Here is a 21,945-nt window from a genome sequence, read left to right as displayed (position 1 = left end):
TTTTTTTTTTTCCTTGGAGCAGATTAATTATGGTAGAAGTATTTGTAGCAGCCTATCTGTCACCAAAAAATAATAACACATGGCAGCTAGAATGGTGGTGGTAGACTTACTGGAAGGGTATTACATGATCTGGTTAAACTTAACAAATTGAATTTGCTTTTATTTTGCTAAAAATCAGTTTCACAATGGATTAGCTAATGAAGTGTCCTTGCAGTGACTGAAGGATGTAAACCAGATATAGGGTTTTTGAGTTGGTCTGTAGTAGAGATGTTTATATCTCACATTTTAAATAGACATAGGGGATAAATGAACATGCAATGTGTTTTTCATCAAACATACTGCCTAGGAACTTTGAGTACTTGAGAAACAGTGCTGGTTGCCAGCTGCATTTCAGATGATCTCCTTATCATGTAGATCTCAGTAACAGAGGCACTGTGCAGACTTAGGGGTTTTGTTATAAAGAATCCAAAAGCCCGTGTTGTCTTTTTTTTTTTAATAGAATGAAGCAGAAATTACTGCTTTTAGTAAAATTTTGCCAATATAAAACAAAAAACCTGAGAATTCAGAAGTGGTTTATTCTTTACATGCTGCAAAATCTCACTGATTTTAAGAGCATTAGAGAGCAAAGTCTTGAGTCTGACATCTGATGCTGTTTTGTAACCATTAATATAGTGAATATAAATGTCCCTTCTGCTAAAACATTGTGTGTCTTACCATGTGAACCACCAATTTCCCTGGGGAAAAAGCTTGGCAATTCTTTGTAAAAGGTGGCCATTTCTAAAATAAGTAGCAAAGGACAAAAGTGCAGAAGACAGGAAAGGGCCTTTTTACTATTCAAATAGCCATTTTGAATGTAAAAAAATGTAATTAATGAGAAAGCCAGGGACCTGAAGGTTTGTTCTTAATGTCTGAGATACCCTTTGTGTTGTGAATTCTGAAGGGAAAAGTATAGAATATTTCTTTCTTGAAATCAGTATGAGATACTCAAAAGCAACTCTTGTTATTGCTGTAGTTTACATTCATACCAGATCTATAAATTGCAAGAGTGTATTGCAAGTACATATCTACTTCAACTCATCAGCAATTTTCAGTTTATATTGCCTAAATCCAATATTTATCCATTATTAGAAATTGTTTTTCTGTGTCTTCATCTGTAATACTAGTAGGCTGTACAAATGGAAGTGGTTAGCAATTGTTTTACTGAGAATTTTCAAAACATTAGGCATATGCCCAGGGTCAGCTAATATGTCTCAGCTGGGAAGCAATAGCTTTAAAAGAGTGATTGCAGATGTGCAGAAGACCTGATCACTTGCAGTCTAATGTAAACTGGTGAATACCAGTGTTGGTATTTACATGTTGACATTTAAATTCTTTGTTGGGGTTTTAGTTGTTTCTTTTTTTTTCTTTTAAAGCTGATGTATACTTTCTAATAACAAAATAAAACAAGTTAAAAAACCTCAAGCAACAAGCCAACCAACCAAAAAAATGGTAGGAATCTCTTGCTCTATGCTTCCTCAGAATTCAAACCATCCTTTCTGAAGTCTCTCTTGCCCATGATCCAACACACACTATAGTAATGAAATGTCTCTAAAATATCAGGTTTTCCCCACCAAAACTGAAACTTAACACGTAGCAGGAATAATATTGGTGGGAGAAAATAAGTGAGAGAAAGGGAAGGAAACAGAAAGAGCCACTTCACTCAAGTGAAATACATTTTAATTATTTCTAGAAAACTCAGTTCATGAGTAGGAATCCCAGTCAAGAATGAGGGTTAATTGTGTGCACTCCAACCCAAGAATTTTTGATGGTGTATTAAAATATTACACACTAGAAAGGAATTTACAAATAGTCATGTGCTTTCTTAGTCTACCCTAATAATGTCAGAAACATCAGATATTCAGTTACTCTGTTGTCTAGACAAAAAGCATATTGCTAATTGCAAGTACAAAAAGCCAATTTAAAAACCAGGTTTTATGGTAGTAGGAAATGATAGAAAATGGACTATGCTCTCATAAGCTTTTTTCCCTCTAATTACTTGAGATGGAATTTACATCCTGTGCACAAAATTACACTGATTTCATCAACTATGATATGTATTTTCCAAACTACATGCCTGTGAACATTCAGCTCATATTTTCAATGCCTGTCTCAAGTTTAAGAGTTATTGAAAGTCATCTATTTTGTAATATGTGAATAGCACTATTTCCAGTAAAACTTGACTTCTTAGCCACAGTATTTTCCAGTAACATTTGAGAGAATTGTGTGGGGTTTGTGTTGGTCAATGAGAAGGTACTGCAGTGAGGATTTAATAATTTTTTATGTATTTGTTGTTTGTTTTGCCATTTACACCTGTACACATTACACATCTATAAGAACTTTCTTCTGGACAGTTCCTTGTTCTGGCTTTCCTGTTCTGTATCAGTTTTGCCCTGTTTGTCTCAAAGTGAAGAGGGAGATGCTTTGCATGTGTGCAGGATGAGGAATCACTGTGCAATTTACAGCGCATTGCCACTTGTGTTCAGTTTTTTTCCATATTACAGAAGAGACCTTAATGTCCATTTTATCTTTTTCTCTGAAACCTTGTGCAAAAATATTATCAGTGATGTTCTGGAGTGTAACAGAATGATTTTAGCATGCGTGGGACTTCTCATGTGGATAGTACCTGTAAAAAGAATTGCATTCATGGCTATAGCACAGTGTGGATGTTTACTGAATGCTGCTGTGTTGTCCTGGGCATACTGAACCACCAGGTGTATATTGCCCATTTACAATTTTCTAAACTAGCTGATAATTATAGCCGCCTGCTCCTGAGTCACTGTACTCTGCATATAGCTGGCATTAGGTTGTATACTTAAATTCAATACCCATCTCCTTCTGGATTGGGATGACAGTCAAAAAGTAGGTTTACTCTTGCTCCAGAGCTCATACTATGCCTTTGCACAGGAATATGTAGATGGCCTTTGAAGTCCTGAAACTAGGGCCCTCTACCAGTTGTTAGTGATAAAATCAGCCAAGAGCACCAAGATGACACCAACACACTTCAGTGTAGAATCAAGAGATGACTTGTGTTTGTGCTCAGTACTCACAGCAGTGTCTCTCCAAAAGTGAGATGCATTACTGGTACCACTGTGTACCAGTACCTCCTTCTGTGTGGTTCTCAATTAATTCTCCTACATTTTGTTTCCCTTTCTGAAGAAATAAACTGTGGCAACACAAAAACCTGTCCAAAACCATCTGCATGGGTGGTGGACAAGAACATATAACACCCTATATCATATGGCTTATGGTATTTGCATAGCAGGTGGAAGGACAAACACTAGAAAGCCCTTACCAGAAAAGCTAAAATGAGTTTCTTCCTGAGGTGGTGTACTGGTATCCACCAGCAATGGTGGACACCAGCAATACAGGGACACCTGGGATACTCTGAAACACTTGCCAGGCCTGAGCTATGGCTGCTGTTCACCTGCCCTGTACCCTGATGAGCACAGCCTGGGCAGCTACCCAACAGAGCAGTGCAGGCATCGTCTGCTGCCCTCCCTGCAGCATGAGAGTCCGTGGAGGACAATTTGGTGTCATCTAAAATCAAGACTGGAATATGTCATAATAACTGACCAGTCTATTTCCCTACACATATCTCTTTTCACCTCTCTTGGATGGGTCAAATTTGGTCCTTCTGGCCCCTGGGAAAAGGAGAAGGGCTCCCCAGGCAGCTGCAGTGGAACAAAACGATGTCACCTATAGACGCATCTATAGCACTGCGTTAGAGCTGGTCGGCATTATCTTGGGCCAATATGTAAATGGTTGCTAGGCAGGTTTAGGTTGCCAGGTAATCCTGTGCTCAATGCTCTCTGGCAATGACAGAGCTGAGACCCTGGAAGAGAGAGGCGCTCCGTTTGGGCGCCCTGCGGCTGTAGCGCGGGGATGGGCCTCCCTGGGAATCCCTGGGATGGCGCTGCCTGCGGGGGTCCTGCGGATCACTGCCCTGCTGGAGCCCGCGCTCACGGGCGACCGCCCGCACCGCTTCCACAATAGTTATCACTCCCAAAGCAGGCAACGTGCACCAACGTGCCCTGCGGTGACACAGCTGTAAACCCTTGGATCCTCCCGCTGCAGGCGCCGAAGTGCCACCCTGCGGCTCCCCCTCGGGAGTCCCCGCCTGCCCCGTGCCCTGTCCCTTGCCGGGGAGCGGCACCAGCCCTCCGGGGTCCTGCTCCCCTGCCCCGGGACGCTGCTCCGCGCTGCCGCCGACGGCAGCCTGGCAGGGACTTCAGGGCGTCTGTGCAGGGGCTCCCGTTGTGCTTGGTCCTGTTATCAGGGACATAAAAGGAAAGAGGCACTTCTTACATTCTCCTACGTGACCCAGAGCAACAGCTCCATGTGTGGATTTTTTGTTCTTTTGGGGAGAAGGGAATGTAGGTGGGTCTAGTAAAATAAATTGCAGGACTTTTTGTTTTGATTAAAGCCATTGTGCAACTACTGCTTGTATTTTCTGTAGTCACATTCCTACAGCTACACTCACAATAAAAGGCAGCTTATTTTTAAAATGAGAGAAAGGCTTGACAAAAGGTTACAGTAAAGAAAGAAAAGTGAAGAACATTGATATCAGCCCTATTCCATACATCAGACAGATATAAACCTGTTTAAAACTGTTACAATGATAATTTGCTTTCTCAAGTGCATTGGCAGGGTGATAGAAAAACAATTCAAGGGTAAATGCCAAAACTAACAATGTTTTCTTATAAGAAAAATGTATTTTTCTGTCTCTGCAGAAAATGCCACATTCATGTTTAAAGCATAAAATGCAGTAAAGGAATAGATGGCAGCATTTAAAACATGCAGATGAGCTCCAGAAACCTGAGAGCATTACTATAACTGACTGCAAAGAAGGAACTATTTATCTTAGCAGTCACTGGATAATGTGTAACATATACAGAAAAGAGAGGTACAAGGTCAGCTCCCAGGAGCGCTGGTAGTTTGGAATTGGAAATATTCTTTATGAGGCCCTCTGCCATCTAACTTCCAAGAAAAAATACTGTAGCAAATAAATTCTTTCAACCCTTCCTTTTCTCTCTAGTTTTCTGTGTAGGAAAGCAAGATCATTTCATCTTAAGGGTGCCTGAAAACTAAGAATAGATGAAAGGGAGAAACACTAAACAGCTTCTTCCAGAAAAATTCCTTTATCTATAGATTCATGTATTTAAAGTTTCAAAGGAACATTACGATTATCTAGTTAAAGCTGCCTGACTGGCTGTAAAACCTCACCAAGTAATCTCTCCATCAAGCACATAACATCTGCTTGAGTAATTGCACACCTCTTACTGAGGAACCTAGTCCTGATTTAAGGGCTGCAAGTGATGAAGTTCTGCAGTCCTTACTCAGGATTTGACTCAATGAAAACATTGGCATATTATGCTCTCTGTCTGTTAGGTTTGAAGCAACAGAAAGATGTACCTGGCTTTAAAAAGAGATCTGTTTCAAATCTCTATGAACAAACTCTAAAGATGTAAAACAAACGAAAAGAGAATGTATCATAAGAACACTTGTGCTGAGTCTTCTCTTTTGTAAGGACACAAAATCATATTCTATAATTTTTCTTGGAATTTTTAGAGAACATTGACCAAAACAATTAAGTCGACAGGTGAATCTCTTTGGAGAAGAGATAATAAGAAATTCTTATTTAGTTTTCTGTTTTAATGATCCATAGGAACAGTTTCCAGCCCTCTGTAAGGCTAGAGGTCTTGGTTTACATGTAGTAATATTCCACCTTCAGTGTCTTTGTAAAGACACTAATGTAAAGAGATTTGCAGCAGAGGCACTTACCTTAAGTAGTGAGATAAATTCTCTCTAAGTGCCACAGGAATTCAAGCTTTCATATGCTGATGAGACTTCAGGTGTTCAGGTTTGACACCAGAGCAAAATGGTCATAGAACTACTCACTTATTGACAAACACCACAAAAGCCAAAGAGCTCTGTTGCAGAAATAAAGATTAACTGGCTTTCTGATCAATGTATCTGTGTCTGTGGTGGAAGCTGTATAAATATATTTTGTTGTTAAATGTGATCAAGATGCCTGATAAGCATACATAGCCAAAAGACAGCCTTTTCTTAATAAATGTGGATATAATACATTCACAGAACATAACTGGATGGGAACCTATGCTCATATGCAACTTTAAAGTACACACTGTCAGAAATTGCTTGCCCTCTTTCAGACACATTAATAAATAGTAGACAAACTTTCCAGAATACAATAACATTACTAAAACATGATCATATTGATAATTTTGTTTTCCATGGAAGCAAACATTAGCCATACAGAAGCATCCAAACTATGGTAACTCTTCTTTTTGAAATAATGAATGTTTCCAATATTCATTTGCACCACCTGATACAAGAATAGATTTTGCTTACATCCAGTGATGCCCAGCTATTGCTTGAATTGACTGTCACAGCTGAAGGTCATGAAGTGACTTGGTGCCAATACAAACAGATGAAATACTGAGAAATCACTTTTTAAGAATATTACCTTAATAAAATCCAGCACAAGCTCCAGGAATAAAAAGTAAACTTTTAAAACAGAAGCATTAGATATGGCTTCTCAATTCACCTTTCAAAGTTACATCAACATAAAAAGCAACTGTAATATTTGCACACCTAAATAAAAGAAGGAGGACTGTACTTTGGGCCTTAAGAAGAGCTCAGTTCACTCCCGTGTCAGATAGAGACTTCCTGTGTTGCCCTGGATAAGTTGTTTGGGACAAGGTTTCTGAAGGCATGTCTAGAAATTTGTCTAGATTTGCATTGGGGTATTTGTTACAGCTTCTCGTAACTAACAGGCACTGAAAATGAATGCATATCCACTTTTAAAATTACCTCTAAGTTTGGTTTTCTTTTCCTGAGGGTTAGTCAGTGGTTGGCTAAGGCTGACAAGCCCACGAGTTTGGGCTATCATAAACAATGCAATTCAGTATTTTTTTTCACTTTGTATTTTGATAAGTTATTATGGTGCCCATGAAGCTTTTGAGAACTAACAGTTCTGACAATCTGCTGTAGGAGAATAGACTCTGTTCCCCTCTGCAATATGAGAATAATTTACCTTCACTAGGAGCTATCAAATAAACACAGGATACATTGTGAGACAGTCATGTTGTGTCATTATGTAGAGATATTTCAAGACAGAGTTTAGATAAAGAAAACTTCCAGTTGCTTCATCAAGAATACATGTCTGTTCTGTAACTTGCTCTCCCTATATCCACAGCTCCTCAGAGGAGAAAGAAATAACGTAATTTAGTTCTCATACAAAAGTATAAATAAGGCAGGGGAGAAGTCCTTGCACCAGAAATTGAGATCATGTAAAGAGTTGAAATCACACAGCTGAGTGTGGCTCAAAACCTTCTGGGAGCTGCTCAGCATATCAGAATCAGGGCAGAATTGTATATTTGTTTTAGACCCGGTTCTGCAAAACTAAATTAATCATCTCAACTTATGCAGAATTAACTTGAAATCAAGAGGACTAATTGCACAAAAAAATCACTCAGGATGGGAGAAGTTGCAGTGAGGCTACATGCTCTCTAGACAACTGAAAAAGCTCTTTCCACAATGCACATCACATAACTATGATTAAGCTAATTGCTGACAGGAAGGCAAGAGTTTATTGAATGTGATGTCTCAGAAGCAACAAGAAATCCCTTCATTTGAGGAGCCTGGAAGGAATATCAGGGTAAAGCAATTTAAACATATTTTTTATAATGCTTCATAGGCAGTCGCTATAAGCAACCACCAGAGGTGAGATAATGCAAAAGGTGGTTACTCCAGTGCTTGACTGTCACAGGGTCCATCACACATATGAGAAATTGTATTATAGTCCAAAAAGAGTATTCCCAAATTTCTGTATCCTAAACTTCAACATATACACTTGTCATTTTTTTCCTGCCACAGTGGACCAGTAAGATGCAACTGATAAGAATCTTTATGTGGACAAAGTAGAAAGTGCAGACTTTATGAGAGGGCTTTATGCCATTTAGCAGTTTAGCTTTGCTATGCTTTTTAGATTTAAAGAAATAATTCTTTGTACTAAAAGGCAAAAAAACATTCCATATTCAAATTATTCAACTATGGTTAGTCCACTTTAATTATTACATATAAAAGTGTTTTATTCTTTTCTTCAATCAGACTGGCAGAGATCACTTAGAGCATTCAACTAGAACAGCCTCAGTAAAAACTAATTAAAAGCTCCTGTGAGTTTGAACATGGGATCTGGTAAACTCAGTAACAAATAAAACATAATTCTAAACATTCATGTTTACAAAAAAATAATTACAAAAATCTGAACAATAAGTTAATAAAGTAAAATAGTTATTTACTGTTCAGATATAAAATCCCAGCAACTTAATTTACATATTACTATGGCAGACATAACAAAATTGTGAATAATGGTATCCACTTCACAAGTGGTACTTCAAGATTTCCAACAGAAAACTTATATTTTAATTTTCTGTTCAAATACAGCCAAAAGTAAGAGGCAAAGCCAGCCTAATAGTAATCCAAGGTTCTGTAGGAGAAACATCAACCAGGGTCGCCGTGTCTGAATATGAGTCATTTCAGGAAGCTAAAAAAAGAATAAGACAGCAGAATGAGAGCCAGATACATTCATCTGTGGGAAAAAAAAAGTTATGGGAAAACAAGGCAAACTTAATTTAAAAAAAGCAATTTTTGAAATGCTGAGCTTCTGACTATAGTTATTAATGTGTAGCATTTTCTGTACATTTTGACAAAGCTGATCTTGACAGTGAAATATTTAAATTAATCAAATTCTACCCACTTTGGTTATTTTCCTAGTACTGACAAGAATTATAAACAAGATGCTGAAATTTGTTAACGTCTCAATATTTAGTAGTAATTTTATACAGCTGTCTGCAAGGAAATTCTTATTTAGTAAAATTAGTGATTTCCTTTTGTGGGAATAAACTAGTTGGAGTATTTTTTGTTTCAATACTATATATAGGGTCAATCATGCTTTTTCTGAAATAACTGGCAACACTCCTATTTACTTGGGCTTTAAGAAATGTACAAGTAGAAAACAGGACTTTTAAATATGCTTGAAAAAAACATATTTAGTATTTTTCTCTGCGAGTTTTAAATCATGTAATGGAGCAACACTTGTTTATAATCATAATAAAAGCTACTTGCATTGACCTTTCACTCTACACAGTGTATTTCATCAAAGGTTTAAACTAAATATTTTTGTAAACAGAGCTTGCAGAAATTATGCCTCTGGCTCAAATTCTCTTAATATTTCTGCTTTATTCAGGGCAATCACTGATGACTGCTAATATTGTCACATCAACTCTGCAAATAAATACAGAGCAATAGTCGGGTGCTGACCTCTGGTTTTGGTTGTGTGGGGTTTTTTGTGCTTGAATAAAACTACTGAGTTCCTGTGCACTTTGGAGGCTCCTCACAGTAGCTGTAACAGCAGCAGCCACTGGGAGACAGTGGAGTGGTGCTGACCAAGGAGGTTAACAGGAGTGTTTCCTATGCTTGTCCTTCCCTCTGTCAGAGGGGGGGTCTCTGGGGCTGCTGCTTGTGCATTCTTCTTCCTCTGAAAGTTGGCCTGGGCCCAAAACAAAACTGTGCTGAAAAATCTGCCTCCACTTTAAAGTTATGCCTGAAAAAAAAACAGGGAAACCCAAATGCCCTGGATCTTCATTACAACAAGGCAGTGGTTTAAATTACAGTACAGAAACTTATGTAGTTATATTTGATCAGTGCTTAAAGATAATCATAAACTTTTAATCTAAAGCAAGTGTAAACACCTCAAAGTTCTTATGTAAATCAAAATATGAACTAACAGTTTAAAGTGCTCAGAGCTCACAGTTTTTCGTGTATGTAAGTACAAACTGGTAATTAAGACCTAGCCTGAATCCAGGGTTCCAGTCTAGATATTTAATCTTTCTTATTTATCCTTATAATCAGTCTATTTTTATCTCTTCCCCAGTCCCTGAGTGAAAAGTTCTCCAAACAGGAAAACTTTCTCCTCTCACTGCCAAATTAAATTATCATTTTTGTCAGTGACAATTTAGGAGCTACACACATGCACAGTAGGTTCCTAAAAGAGTTTTTCAAAGGAATTCTTAGCAAGTAGTACCCTTTCCATGTCCAGTGCTGATGTCTGCTCCCTCCATCTCACCTACATGCATGTAATCAACACACAAACCAATCTCTATAGCCACACCTAGTGTGGCATCCCTGCTTGTCTGTTAAAATAAAATGGCTGCTGTCACAACATCAGCTAGGGTCACCCAACTCCCTCTGAACAAAAAAGCCTGTGGTACAGCAGAGAGAATCTTGTTGTTTAAGAAGCGTAAAACTGTTTAACTGGCAGGTGCAAACCACTTCACAAATTAAGGGAACATAGCACCACATCCAAGCTGTTGGAAGCTATCACACTTGCTAATGCTTCAAGTCTCTCAGAGGCAAAAGAGGTACTGCTAATCAAGGTGCTACTGTTCTGCTCCAGCTCATGTTATCATGAGTGCACAAAATATAAGAAGAAATAGGAAGCAGCACGTTGAAAGAAGGCATGAGAGGCTCTCAGGAATGTACTGGCTAAAAAAGAGTTCTTACCAAGTTGGGCACATGTGGCATGGCTGCTGCAGTGCAACAGTCCAGCAAATTATTTTAAAAAATACCCCCTTATCTTCAAAATTGAGAACATTTTTTAAATTAATCAGAGTAAACGCCGGTTTTGTACGATTTCTTGGTGAAAAATGATGGATATAAGTGATTTTATCTTTCATCCCTTATTCAGTTTCTGAAATTATTAGTCTACCCAGTTTGCTAATGGAGTTACAATGCCATTTGTAGAAATGAAAAACCTTTAATTAACCACAGAAGTAGATTTGTGCTACTTTGTCTATGGTGGCAGTCTCACAGTGCTGTTCTGTCAACAAACCTCCACTCACACCCCTCAATATTCCTCAGGGCAGAAACCAGTGAGGCTGTTCAGTTTTATTTAACTGCTATTCTGACAAGCACATGAAGATCAGAAAGCCCATAAAACAAGTACTGAAAATTACAGTCAAACTTTGTATACTATTAAGTGTTTGTACACCACTGGCAGGAGCCCTGATGACTGTTGTTTGTAGATGAGAGTGCAGCAGAGAATAGAACTTACTTCTGTGCAGAAAGTAGAAAAATACACAAAGAATGGCTCATTTTTCTCTTGAGATGTATCATTTTATCTTGAGATGTACTATACAAAAACAAAACTTTTCAGATCTATAAATGCCTGCAGTGCTACATAAATATTTTTAAAATAAAATAATCCTGTGATATTTGACACTGAAAGACAGGTGAGGCACCCAATGCCAGTTCTTTTCACAAAATGCAGAGAAAGGCTAATAAGTCTTATTGATAAAAGACATTGAGAGAAATAAGATCCTCCCCTCTCTCTTCCTTCTTTCTTCCTTTCACATCAAGACTAAGATTATGATGACAAGCTGAGAACAAGGGAAAACATGTCCCTGTCTCTGCCTGGAACTATATTTTCTCTTGGGATTTACAGCTGGCACATTGCTTTGAAGACTGAGAGAAAAACATAGTATTGTTCTAGGAGCTTGTGGATCCTTGATGGAGTGCTGATCCTACACTGAAGGAAAAATATGTGTACATCGTTCATAGCCCCATTAGTAGAACCATGCCTAGACAGTTGGTAGGCAGCCTCACTTCCAAATTTCTCTGTCAGAACAAACTGCAACTTGGTACACAGTGTTCTTCTGTTATTTACTACCTCAGTCAGGACTGTTGACACATCTACAATCCTCTGGCTGTTCCCTCTTAAGCTCTTTGGTGAACTTTATGTTCATTTTACTTTAGTTACAACAGCAAAAATAAACTAAAATACTACCAAGGTCTAAGATCAATCACTATAAGTAGAATTTTAAATAGGTTATAATACTGGAATGGCATATCAGGTTTAAAGTACGATGCCTGAACGTGGTAAAGAGCATCTCAGGCATGAAGTGGTAATGAGCACAAGGGAGAGACAGACAGCCTTGGGAAAAAACAAAGTAATAATTTATGAAGAGACTTCTTTTTTTCTCCCTCTTGATCTATTCACTCAAAACATTCCATCTTTGTGGAGGAGCTTGCAAGGAACTTTACATCAACACATGATGGTTAAAGACCCATGTGACAAAGCTGGGCAGGCATTTAAGTTCTGCATTGCTACAAGTGTAACAGTTATCCATCTCTTCAATAAATTATGTGGCCCGAGGCATCAGCATGAGCTATGATTGCTCCACATTTTTGCTCAGACCTTCCTCTTACCTTGTATCTTCACACTTTATTCTTCTATAGACAGAGCATTGCAATCGAACTGGGAGTATGAGAAATATTGGGCAACTATTAAAAAGTTAAGGTAATCTGAAGGCTCTTTTATTACTTAAGATCTAATTGAAACCTCCCTAGGACAAAAAGGAAGTGTTCAGGATAAGCATCTTACATTTTAGTTTGAAACAGAAAGTTTGCATTGAAATGAGTGAAAAATATATAAAGAAAAGGGCAGAAAAAGAAAAATATAACCAGTTCTTTCAAGATCTTAAAACCCCTGAAGGTTCAAATATATGTTTTAGTAAATGACTAAAAATATATTGTTTAAAAGTCTTTAAAAGATTTTTTTAAAAAGACTCTAAAAGTCCATTATGCCATCTCTTATTTTAATCTCCTAATGGTCTTTATTTCCCCTTTTCATTGTAATGACACCTGGCATAAGAGTGACATAGAAGAAAAACAGATTACTTTTCTAACCACTGTACACACACAGGGCAGACAACATGCTCTTTCCAACAAGCTCTTTTTGTCTCCAAGTTCATCCCCCTGCATTTGTCTGACACTCCTCTATGATGTGGCTATGCTATAAAGAACATATAAAAATAGACTGAAGTTCTCACCATTTCTGCTAAAGATAAATACAAGAACATTCCAGCTGTAATAGTAAAGATCCAGTTTTGAATGGATGGGTCAGTCGATAGAGAAAGGCCAATATAAAGTCCTAAGAATGCTGTTAGTGCACTTATAAAATTCATCAAAATTGCAATCTTCGTTGGGAGCCCTGTACTTAGCAGCACAGCAAAATCTCCTGCATAGAGAAGAAGAACATTTATTATTTAGATGATAAATATATTTTTAAGACTCTTGGTAATAAAATATGAAGGAAAATAATTAAAGTATGCACAAAGATAATGAATGATGAAGACCTGCCTTTAGGATTCTGTAGAATTAGTTATAAGCTTGTCCTGTGTGAAAGAAAAACCTCAAAACAACAAAGTCATATTGACTTGTGCTTGTTTAGCTGTTCCTAAAGATAGTATACAGTATTGAGGAGCGGCTTTCTGTTAGTTCTCTATGTTCCGTGACATTTCCAGCTTGGATACATACAAAAGTGAAGTCACATGGTTTCCCAGAGTTTCTAAATCTTTCTTCACTGGGAACTTGCCAGTTCAAATCATGTGGGTATATTTGGAACATGGTCTTTGAGTGTTTTACAGGTGTTGCAAGTCCGAGTAATCTATGACAGTCTGATCCCAGTTTGAGTTTAATCCCACTGATTTCAGTCCTAATCAGCTGGAGTAAGTTGTACATCAGAATCCCATCACACATTTTTCTTCTAAAATGAAAGATTTCATAACAGGCCAAAACTAGAAGATTTGAAAAATTTTGCTCCATGACTGTAAAAATGTCACTTTGATACTGGGGCACTACTGCCCCAGAATTAAGGTGTCTTTGGAGGTAACTGTCGAGTATTTAAATTTGCTTCACTCTGCAAACAAGAGTTACCAGTTTTACAGCAATCCTCCATCCCACCTTTTTGTTTGGAGGAGTTTTCTACATAGCACATTAAATATTCAGTCATTTAATGATAGAAATGGGAACCTGCAGTTCTCAAATCAAACTTCCCAATTCATAAACATTCACCAACACAATGTCAGAAGCAGCTTCAGCCAAGCTGGAATTTTTACCTGAAAAAGTCAATCAAGGGCAGTATACAACAGAACAATACTCCTGTCCTGTCCAATAGTAGAATAGGTCATACACCTTTTATTATCTTATTGTTCTTGATAAGCAGCAGGAATGAGGGTAGCAAGAGGAATACTTGATTAAATAGCTCTGCTGCATTTTGAAATTCTTGGATAGCCCATTGTGTCAGGCATGGCCATTACACACCTGGGTCCTGCTTACAGTTTATTATTTATTGTGTCTGTACACATAAGAATAACAGGTCAGTCCTGACCTGATGTCATTTGCATGTGGAGAAGGTCAAATGGGAAGGCATCCAGTAATGACTGCAGAAGCCTCCTCTGGTTTTTGTGAAAGGCAAAGAAAGTATCAGTCTCCCACTGTAATGCTGTAATTCATGATGCTATAAGCAAGAAATACCACAAATGTCATACAGGAAAGAACTTTTTGGGAAACCTGGAAAGGCAAAGTCAATCAGGAAAAATACACACATAAATTTCTTACCCATTTCATGAGGAATTTCATGGCATAAAATGGCAACAGTCGTTGTCACACCTGTTTCTGTTGAGGATGAGAATGCTGCTCCTATTACCAAGCCATCAGCAAAATTGTGAAGACTGTCACCCACCAGAACCATTATTGCTAACAAGCTGATTTTTTTATCTAGAATAAGAAAGGCAAACATAAAATGCCCAGTATTAATCCAAACAGACATTGCCAGTTTTGTTATGTTACAAAAGATTTGGGGTTTTTGGTGACTTTACATATAACATTACAAAAAGTCATAATAATCAAAGGGAAATAGTGTTTATCTTATTTGTCCTTGTTATTACTTCCTTCAATACATTTGAAACAAAAAAGTTAGGTTTCAGAACAATTCAAAATGTGATGTAAATACCAAGAAATAACTTTCTTATTCTTACTAGGTTAACTATTAGACAAAAAAATAGGTTTGTGTCCCATCTCATGAAGCATCCTAAGGCTCTTTATTAATCTTTCTTTATTTGATGAAATTCACACAAGTTTTCTGGTTGTTATTTGGAATTCTTCCACCATTGCTCACAGAATTGCAGAGCTTTAATGAAGAATATTTGGTCTCACGCAGCTGATTGTTTAATTCTGTACAGCTTGCTACTACTGAGTAGTATTTCCAGGGTCTGTTTTTTTTTTTTTTTTATGCAATTGTATTACAGTGAAAGATAGAAATGAAAGACAACAAGCCTCAGAGTATCACTTATAGTACAGGGTTACAGCATGCTTATGTCCAACATTTGTTCCAATCAATTAATGGCTGTTATGCTCATAGTACTCCTATCTGAATCACTACTCATGAGTGTAGATGGCTGTTTGTCTTTCCATGCTGTTCTGTGACCTTGTTTTAGTGTAGAACAGTATAATGGCTGTTCATGGCATCATGTCATCTGACATGAGTGGAAAGGTGCTACTAGTGATGCAAGTTCTGAAATCAAACTAGGGAATTAGGGACAGTCTCTCTGCCTAGCCTGTAACAGAGACAGCTGGGTGGAATGCTGAACAGATTCCCAGGGAGGCAGTTTATCTCTTCAAGAAGCAGCAAGGCTCCATATAGGTTCAATGTCTAAACTTAGCAACACACAATTGGCTGTCCCTTCCTGTATGTTTTTTCATTCATTTAATCCACAGTCTTACAGTCAGAGCTGCCTAATGTCTGTCAAGAAACTCATCCAGCTTCCCTCTACACAGAATGGACAGAACACTTTGAAAAGGGTTTGTTTCATGCCTGAAGGAGCAAGGTCATGATTTGGGCCCTAAATATGTATTTTTCTGACTTTTGGTGAATCCGCATAGACATAATATGACAGACTAAGGCGCAAACATCAAGCTGCACCAATCTGTCTGAATACAGTTATTACCAGGTCTCACTCCAGTAATATTTCTCTGAGATGACCATTTTATAGTGATGGGTGAGATATTTTTCTCACAGAAACTGGCTAGAACTGAAGTCTTCAGACTATTATAAAAAACACACAGAGCACATAAAAGCCTAACAACCATATTCAGAAAATCCTCCATGGTTGCTTGGGAGCTCTGTGGGTTCAGAAAAATTGGCAGGCTTGTTAGATTTTGCTGCCAGCTTACAGAGCAGGACGTGGATGTCCCCAGTTTGCACAGTACTCTCTAAACACTATGGGCAGCTTATAATCAATAGTGCAGAGCATGAATTAAATAGAAATAATAGATCGCTGCCTTACATTAAGTTTGTGATATGTAATAAGCACTGGCAAGGATGAATTCATGGCCTGCCCTGAGGTCTTATTAGTCTGTTTTGTTCAAGTATCTGATTGCTGGAGATGATACACCATGATTACTGGAACTCATTCCAGGGTGTTTTAGTATAACACAGGGATCAGGTTAACATTGTGGAGCAATTACAGATATAAGCTTTGTGAACTTACTTGACAGAAGGTTAAGAAGATACATGTATAAACAAATCTGAATGTTTATCTTACTTTACTTTCAGCCTATTTTAAAGCAACTTTGTCGCTGGCAATTATCTCACTGCATTATATTCCAACACAAACTATTAACTATTAACTTAGTACCTGAACTTTTTCTACAAAGCCTCCTTTTCTCCAACAATCTTACTTTTTTTCTTTGCTTAAATAGGAGATCAGAACTCATAGCAAATTCTATTCTATAATTTTCATAAAACTAATGGGTACAGGACTCAGCCATTTACTACACTTATAAAGTTTAGAATAAGAGTTTAAAGCAAACATTTATCCAAAAATAGATTTTTTCTAGTTTTTCCATGACTAACACAGAAAAAATATTTCTAGTTAATGTAAAGTGGTACTAAGTATAACAAATATAAAATGCTACTGTTTGGTCTTCTCTGATATTGATAGAACAAGTATGGATAAATGCTGAGAGGGCCAGTCAGACATCTTTTTATTTAGAAAGTTTCTTGCTTTCTAAGTTAGTTCCTGACTATCTATGGCGATTGACTCTTTTCGCATTCCTACTTGACAGGCATTTACAATGAAGCTTTGCAGTTCTGGAGTTGTCAGGCTACTCTCCTAGACCTGCAGATTCCATTCAGTTTTGGGGAAGAAACACCTCACTCAGTATCAAGGTACCCAAGTATGTTTATGCTCTTAGCTATTTAAGATAACTGTAATGAAACAAAATTTTGTAATTATGTATTCCCAAAAAAAACCCCAAATAACCTCCCACCCTTCCCTACTAAGGTTTCATTTATGGAGGTACGACTGAGGTATGAGGAAAAATTAAACTAAACAAAGATTACTGAGAAGTGATCCCAAATTTAGTAACTTGGAACAAATAACATTGAGATCACTAGAAATTTGTTGGTGCTTAGCAGATAATGATGTTTGAACTAAATAGAAATATCTAGAGATGAACTATGAAGTCATGTTCAAACTGGCACTGGATTGTGTACTACTGGAGAGGTGAAAGAGAAGAAATTAAAATCCAGATTTCTAATGCTTCAGAAATAGAAATGAAGTCCACAAGAACAAAAGAGAACATTAAGAACCTAGAAGAAGATAATGACACAATTAAATAAACCAAACTGATGACCTGAGGTCACAAAATAAAGGGGAGTTAATTATAGTAAATAAACTGATTTCAATTAAAATATTATTCTCTCAGTTGAATGACTGCAGTTCTACTGAATTTACCAAGGTCACAAAGTACAGTTAAAGACAAAATATGGTTTATACTCAATTTTCATATTTTTACTAAGCAGCAAAAACCCGCAGAAAACAAGAGTCACCTAAATTCTCAGAAGCAAGCAGATTACTCTAAAACTGAGAGCCATCATGAAACTATAATTCCATACCTGTGATAAATCATTACTGGTTAAAAGAGTCTATTGCTTTACTGTGTAAGTGAAGAAGGATGCAGAATTATATTAGCACAGCAAGCCTACAAAAAATGTTTCACCACTTTCAGAAATAAAAGCCTGAGCTAAGTTTAAAATTATAAAAAAATGCTTTGTATTAATTTTTCACTATTTCTCTTTAAGCAAAGACATTAGGAAAGTAGATTGCAACAGTGAGACAGCAAATACTAAAGCAAGGACAGTGTGAGATTAATGAGCTTCAAAATTACAGGGTTGGCAGCTGAGAAGGTCTTTAAGCAGAGATTAAATTATGTAGCCAGGCGCCATCAGATGTGATGATGTGTCACACAGCAAACACAGAGCTAGGCCAGATGCACACTTTCAATTCCATCTTAGGCCTGAAGGATTTTCCTGTCTTATCTAGTCTTTTTATTGATACTAACTTTTTTTGCTGATCACCTTGCTCTCTGGAGGAACTTCAGCAGGTTCAGAATCTTCCGGGCTTCTCTAGTTAAAAGTAAAGATAATGGGTCAGTGTTAAGGGTGTCTTCCAGCTGCTGCCATAAATACAGGAAAATATCAGCAAAGTTCAAACAATGAATTAAAGATAGTCAAGGGTTATTTGCACAGATGTCATCAGAATAATTTACTGGCCACTGAAGTGTGATTGGTACTGCAGAAACACATAAGAAAGAAATCTACCTCTCCCAGAGAGGGTTAAGTCTAATTCAGGTAGGAAGAAATATATTCATAGGCATTGTTGTAGCCCAAGAAAGCCACACTTCTGTTTGAATACACAAAAATCTGAGCCAAAGACTAGAAGGAGCATTATAATTAAAATTGCATGTTTTGATTTTGTCATGACTGAATGACTGTATTTTCCTGCAGAACGTACCCATAGGATTTCTGTGAAAAAGAGGTAGAGTCTTTTAGGCACTTATCTTTTTCACAGTTTTCTTGTGAAAACACAAGACTTAAAATTATCATCATCAGTAGGTTTCATCCCCTTTCAAAATATAGGGGTTTTTCTTCAGGGTGGTCTCCAGCAACTTATGTCTTGACTTTTAGCAAGGGTTTAATCTCAGCACCAGGCAACACTGGCTGGGCATAGCAGCACTTGAGTACACTCCATGGTGAAATTCACCCTTACTTCAACTGAAGAAAGAGACAGTGTTTTCCTCCTTATGCTAGAGAGATAAATTGATGTACCAGCCCTAATATTTAATCAATAGATATTGCAACTGTTGGGAGGTAAGGGAGAACATGAGTCATCTCTCACTGTCTTCCCTGTCCCCCTCACTGTCCCTCTCCTTGGAGCTTTGCTTTCTGATTGGAGAAATTATTCTAAATTCATGTGAGGGAGAAGCCAAAAAACTTGTTTGCTTGAAACTAGAAAGACTGAATTTTAATTTCTGAGGGCTTTTTTTCCCCAAAAAAGTATGCTAAAACCTATTATTGCAGCCAGTGGAGTCAAAAACAGCACAAGAGCTCTGTGTTAGGGACAGCTGCTACCACTCCAAAAACTGTACCAGAGATGTGCACTGGCTACAAAATAGGATATGTTTATTGGTTGGTCTTAGCTTGGTTGTGATGAAGGATATGTTCTGCTGAAGCATGACGAGAGGATAAAGAATTGTTTCTCATATTCTACATTTTAAAGGAAACATAAATGTCTCTAGTTCCCATGACTGCAGCCAGTCATATGAATTCCAGTAACTGTTCCACTTCTCCTATATTTATTCACATGCCACTTCTTTGAACTGTGAGTCAAAACTCCAAGACTAATTACTGATCTGAAGGATTTATAAGTTTTTCTTAGTCAGCCAGTGTTTGTCTTAGTATTACTCACATGATTCTGAAAAATTGGCTGCTCTTGTACAAACCAGCTCAGCCAGGCTAATTCTATATAGATATTGTGATCTATATAGAACTCTGGGGGGATCTTGCATCTGAGAGGAACAACATGTTCATTCATTATCATAAACAGGAAGCTTTGACATGTCTCACAAAATAGTAAACATGCTTCACTCCTCTGTTTGATCTAGTTTTTATTGAGAGTTTTCCAACTGTGTTTTAGAGATTAGTGGTGACTCATGAGGCTCTTGCTCAATACAACTACATTAGTAAAATGGAGTTCACCTATGCATTGAGATACTGGATAAAAACTGAAGACATTTGTTGAAAGAAGAGAAAACAGGGTAAAATTTATGACTCAATTTAATTTGCAAAGATCTATCTGTCTGTATACTATCCACAGACAATTATAAAAGTATGTAACTTCTTATAGGTAAGCACCATTCCCAGATATCCAAAGTGTTTACATTACTCTTCAAATCTGAGAAGAGTAATGCCCAAGAACAGTCCAGGATTTAATCTGCTCACTAATTATGCTCTTAGCTCTCATTGTAGGAAATTCCAAAGTTTTTCCTAAGGGAGAGTCTACCTTTACATATGATCAATGTATAAAAAGAAGGGAGAAGGAAAATCTTCAAGAATTTTATCAACAAAATGTATAACAATACAGAAAGCATATTGTTATATCAATCTGATACACACTTAAGAAAAGTTATTGTAAAATATCTGTTCTTGATATATCTGTGAAAGCTCATTATAAACTTCAAAATCTAGAGATTTTTGACAATCATGTCAAGTAATAAAAAATCAATAAAGAGTGAAAAATAATACTGATTTATTACATTAATTTTGCTCATTTCTTCAGAGGAACAGAGAAAGAAGAATTTAAATTTAGGGAATTATGTCATATTGGTAACCTACCAACTGTATAGTTGAAGTAGATTTGCCTCTGCCTGAATGTTCATTTAATTCAGACTCCACTGGAAGATCATGGGAATGTCCCCAGTGCCCATTAACTAAAGAAAGGCCCTGCTGAATGAAGATGCTTTGCAATTAGTTCTGAAACCCAGTGAACACAGGTGCAGCATTTCTCAGTCTTTTGTGAAAATTTAGCATTTTTTATAATTTTTTTTATCCAAAACAAATCTACTGAAAAAGATCACTGGCTGGCATCAACATTTCCTTATGCTTATTTTGTTAAAAACCCTGAAAAGTGAATCAGATATATCAGTGACAGCCACAAAGGTTTGATAAAACTTAATTTATTTCAAAAATCGAATTCAAATTTGAAGCTGAGATAGATATAAACATTAAGTCTGAGGATTCATCTAGTTCTCAGTAGAAAAAGTTTAAAAATTGGTGGGATGATGATAAAACCTTTCTCTCAAACAAGGAACAAAAAGGACTCCTTTTTACCAAGTAAATAAAATATCACCATCATTAAAATACTCTCATTCTATTAATCTCACATTATATTCTTATGGGTGACTCAAAGGTAGTGGGAATAGGGAGTCATTGAAGCCTAAATCAGACCAGTCTTCACACACTCTGTAAACAGAACAAACAAAGGTTTAGCCTTCTTAAGTGACATTAGGCTTGTCTCATGCTGAGAAACTTAATGAGCCATCACATTTTGTGCTACACTCTATCCTTGTGCATAATCATATTTTCAGGCTCCAGCCATACTGAAATAAAGTAATAGAATTACTGTAAGCATGGCAGTGAGCAAGGAGATCTTATTAATAAAAATTGGATCCTACTGATTGCAACACACATATTAGATCCCTGGGATAGGGATCAAAATAATTTCGAAATTTTACCATTCTTGAAAATATCTTATGCTCGCATCTATCTTTCCATTGCATCTTTCTCCTCTTCAAACAGAGCCTAGAGCAAACAACAGTCACTGCTATTTCATATGGATACACACTTTTCACCTGCTCCAGTGTGACTCATGAATGCAGGCTTATGGAACATGTTTGATTAACTGCTCCCTTTCTGGAATTATAAATATATGGAACACACTCATGAAGCAAGCACAATCCACAGAGCAAAGCAAAATAGAAACTGAAGGTTAATCTGGTAGGACCACTTTGGAAGCAATTATCAATGCTTCTTTTAACCCACAGAAATGATAATTAATTTCCACAATCATTTGAACATTCTTTGCACTGCAAAATCTCAAAATACAAGAGTTTTTTTTTTTAAAGGGTGAATTGTACAAA

The 21,945-nt window shown here is 37.1% G+C and overlaps 1 protein-coding gene across 5 annotated transcripts in view; it reads right to left on the bottom strand.

Moving 5' to 3' along the window:
- Window positions 1-7,629: 7,629 nt before the first annotated feature.
- The window catches only part of SLC39A12 (solute carrier family 39 member 12), a 34,798-nt gene continuing 20,482 nt past the window's right edge, over window positions 7,630-21,945 (bottom strand). For 3 of the 5 annotated variants that reach the window (XM_068212417.1, XM_068212450.1, XM_068212441.1), the window contains 5 exons: window positions 20,642-20,752; window positions 18,310-18,373; window positions 14,524-14,682; window positions 12,954-13,141; window positions 7,630-8,608 (listed from right to left, as the gene is read on the bottom strand). In XM_068212417.1, the coding sequence (XP_068068518.1) occupies window positions 8,480-8,608; window positions 12,954-13,141; window positions 14,524-14,682; window positions 18,310-18,373; window positions 20,642-20,752 (651 nt within the window). In that variant the 3' untranslated portion in view covers window positions 7,630-8,479. The remainder of the gene's footprint in view (window positions 8,609-12,953; window positions 13,142-14,523; window positions 14,683-18,309; window positions 18,374-20,641; window positions 20,753-21,945) is intronic. The other 2 variants (XM_068212420.1, XM_068212430.1) reach the window with 2 other exon arrangements.

This window comes from Anomalospiza imberbis, chromosome 1 (genome assembly GCF_031753505.1).
Source record: "Anomalospiza imberbis isolate Cuckoo-Finch-1a 21T00152 chromosome 1, ASM3175350v1, whole genome shotgun sequence".
Taxonomy (NCBI): domain Eukaryota; kingdom Metazoa; phylum Chordata; class Aves; order Passeriformes; family Viduidae; genus Anomalospiza; species Anomalospiza imberbis.
Note: the sequence above shows the minus strand (reverse complement) of the source record. Positions and strands in the feature narration are given on the sequence as shown.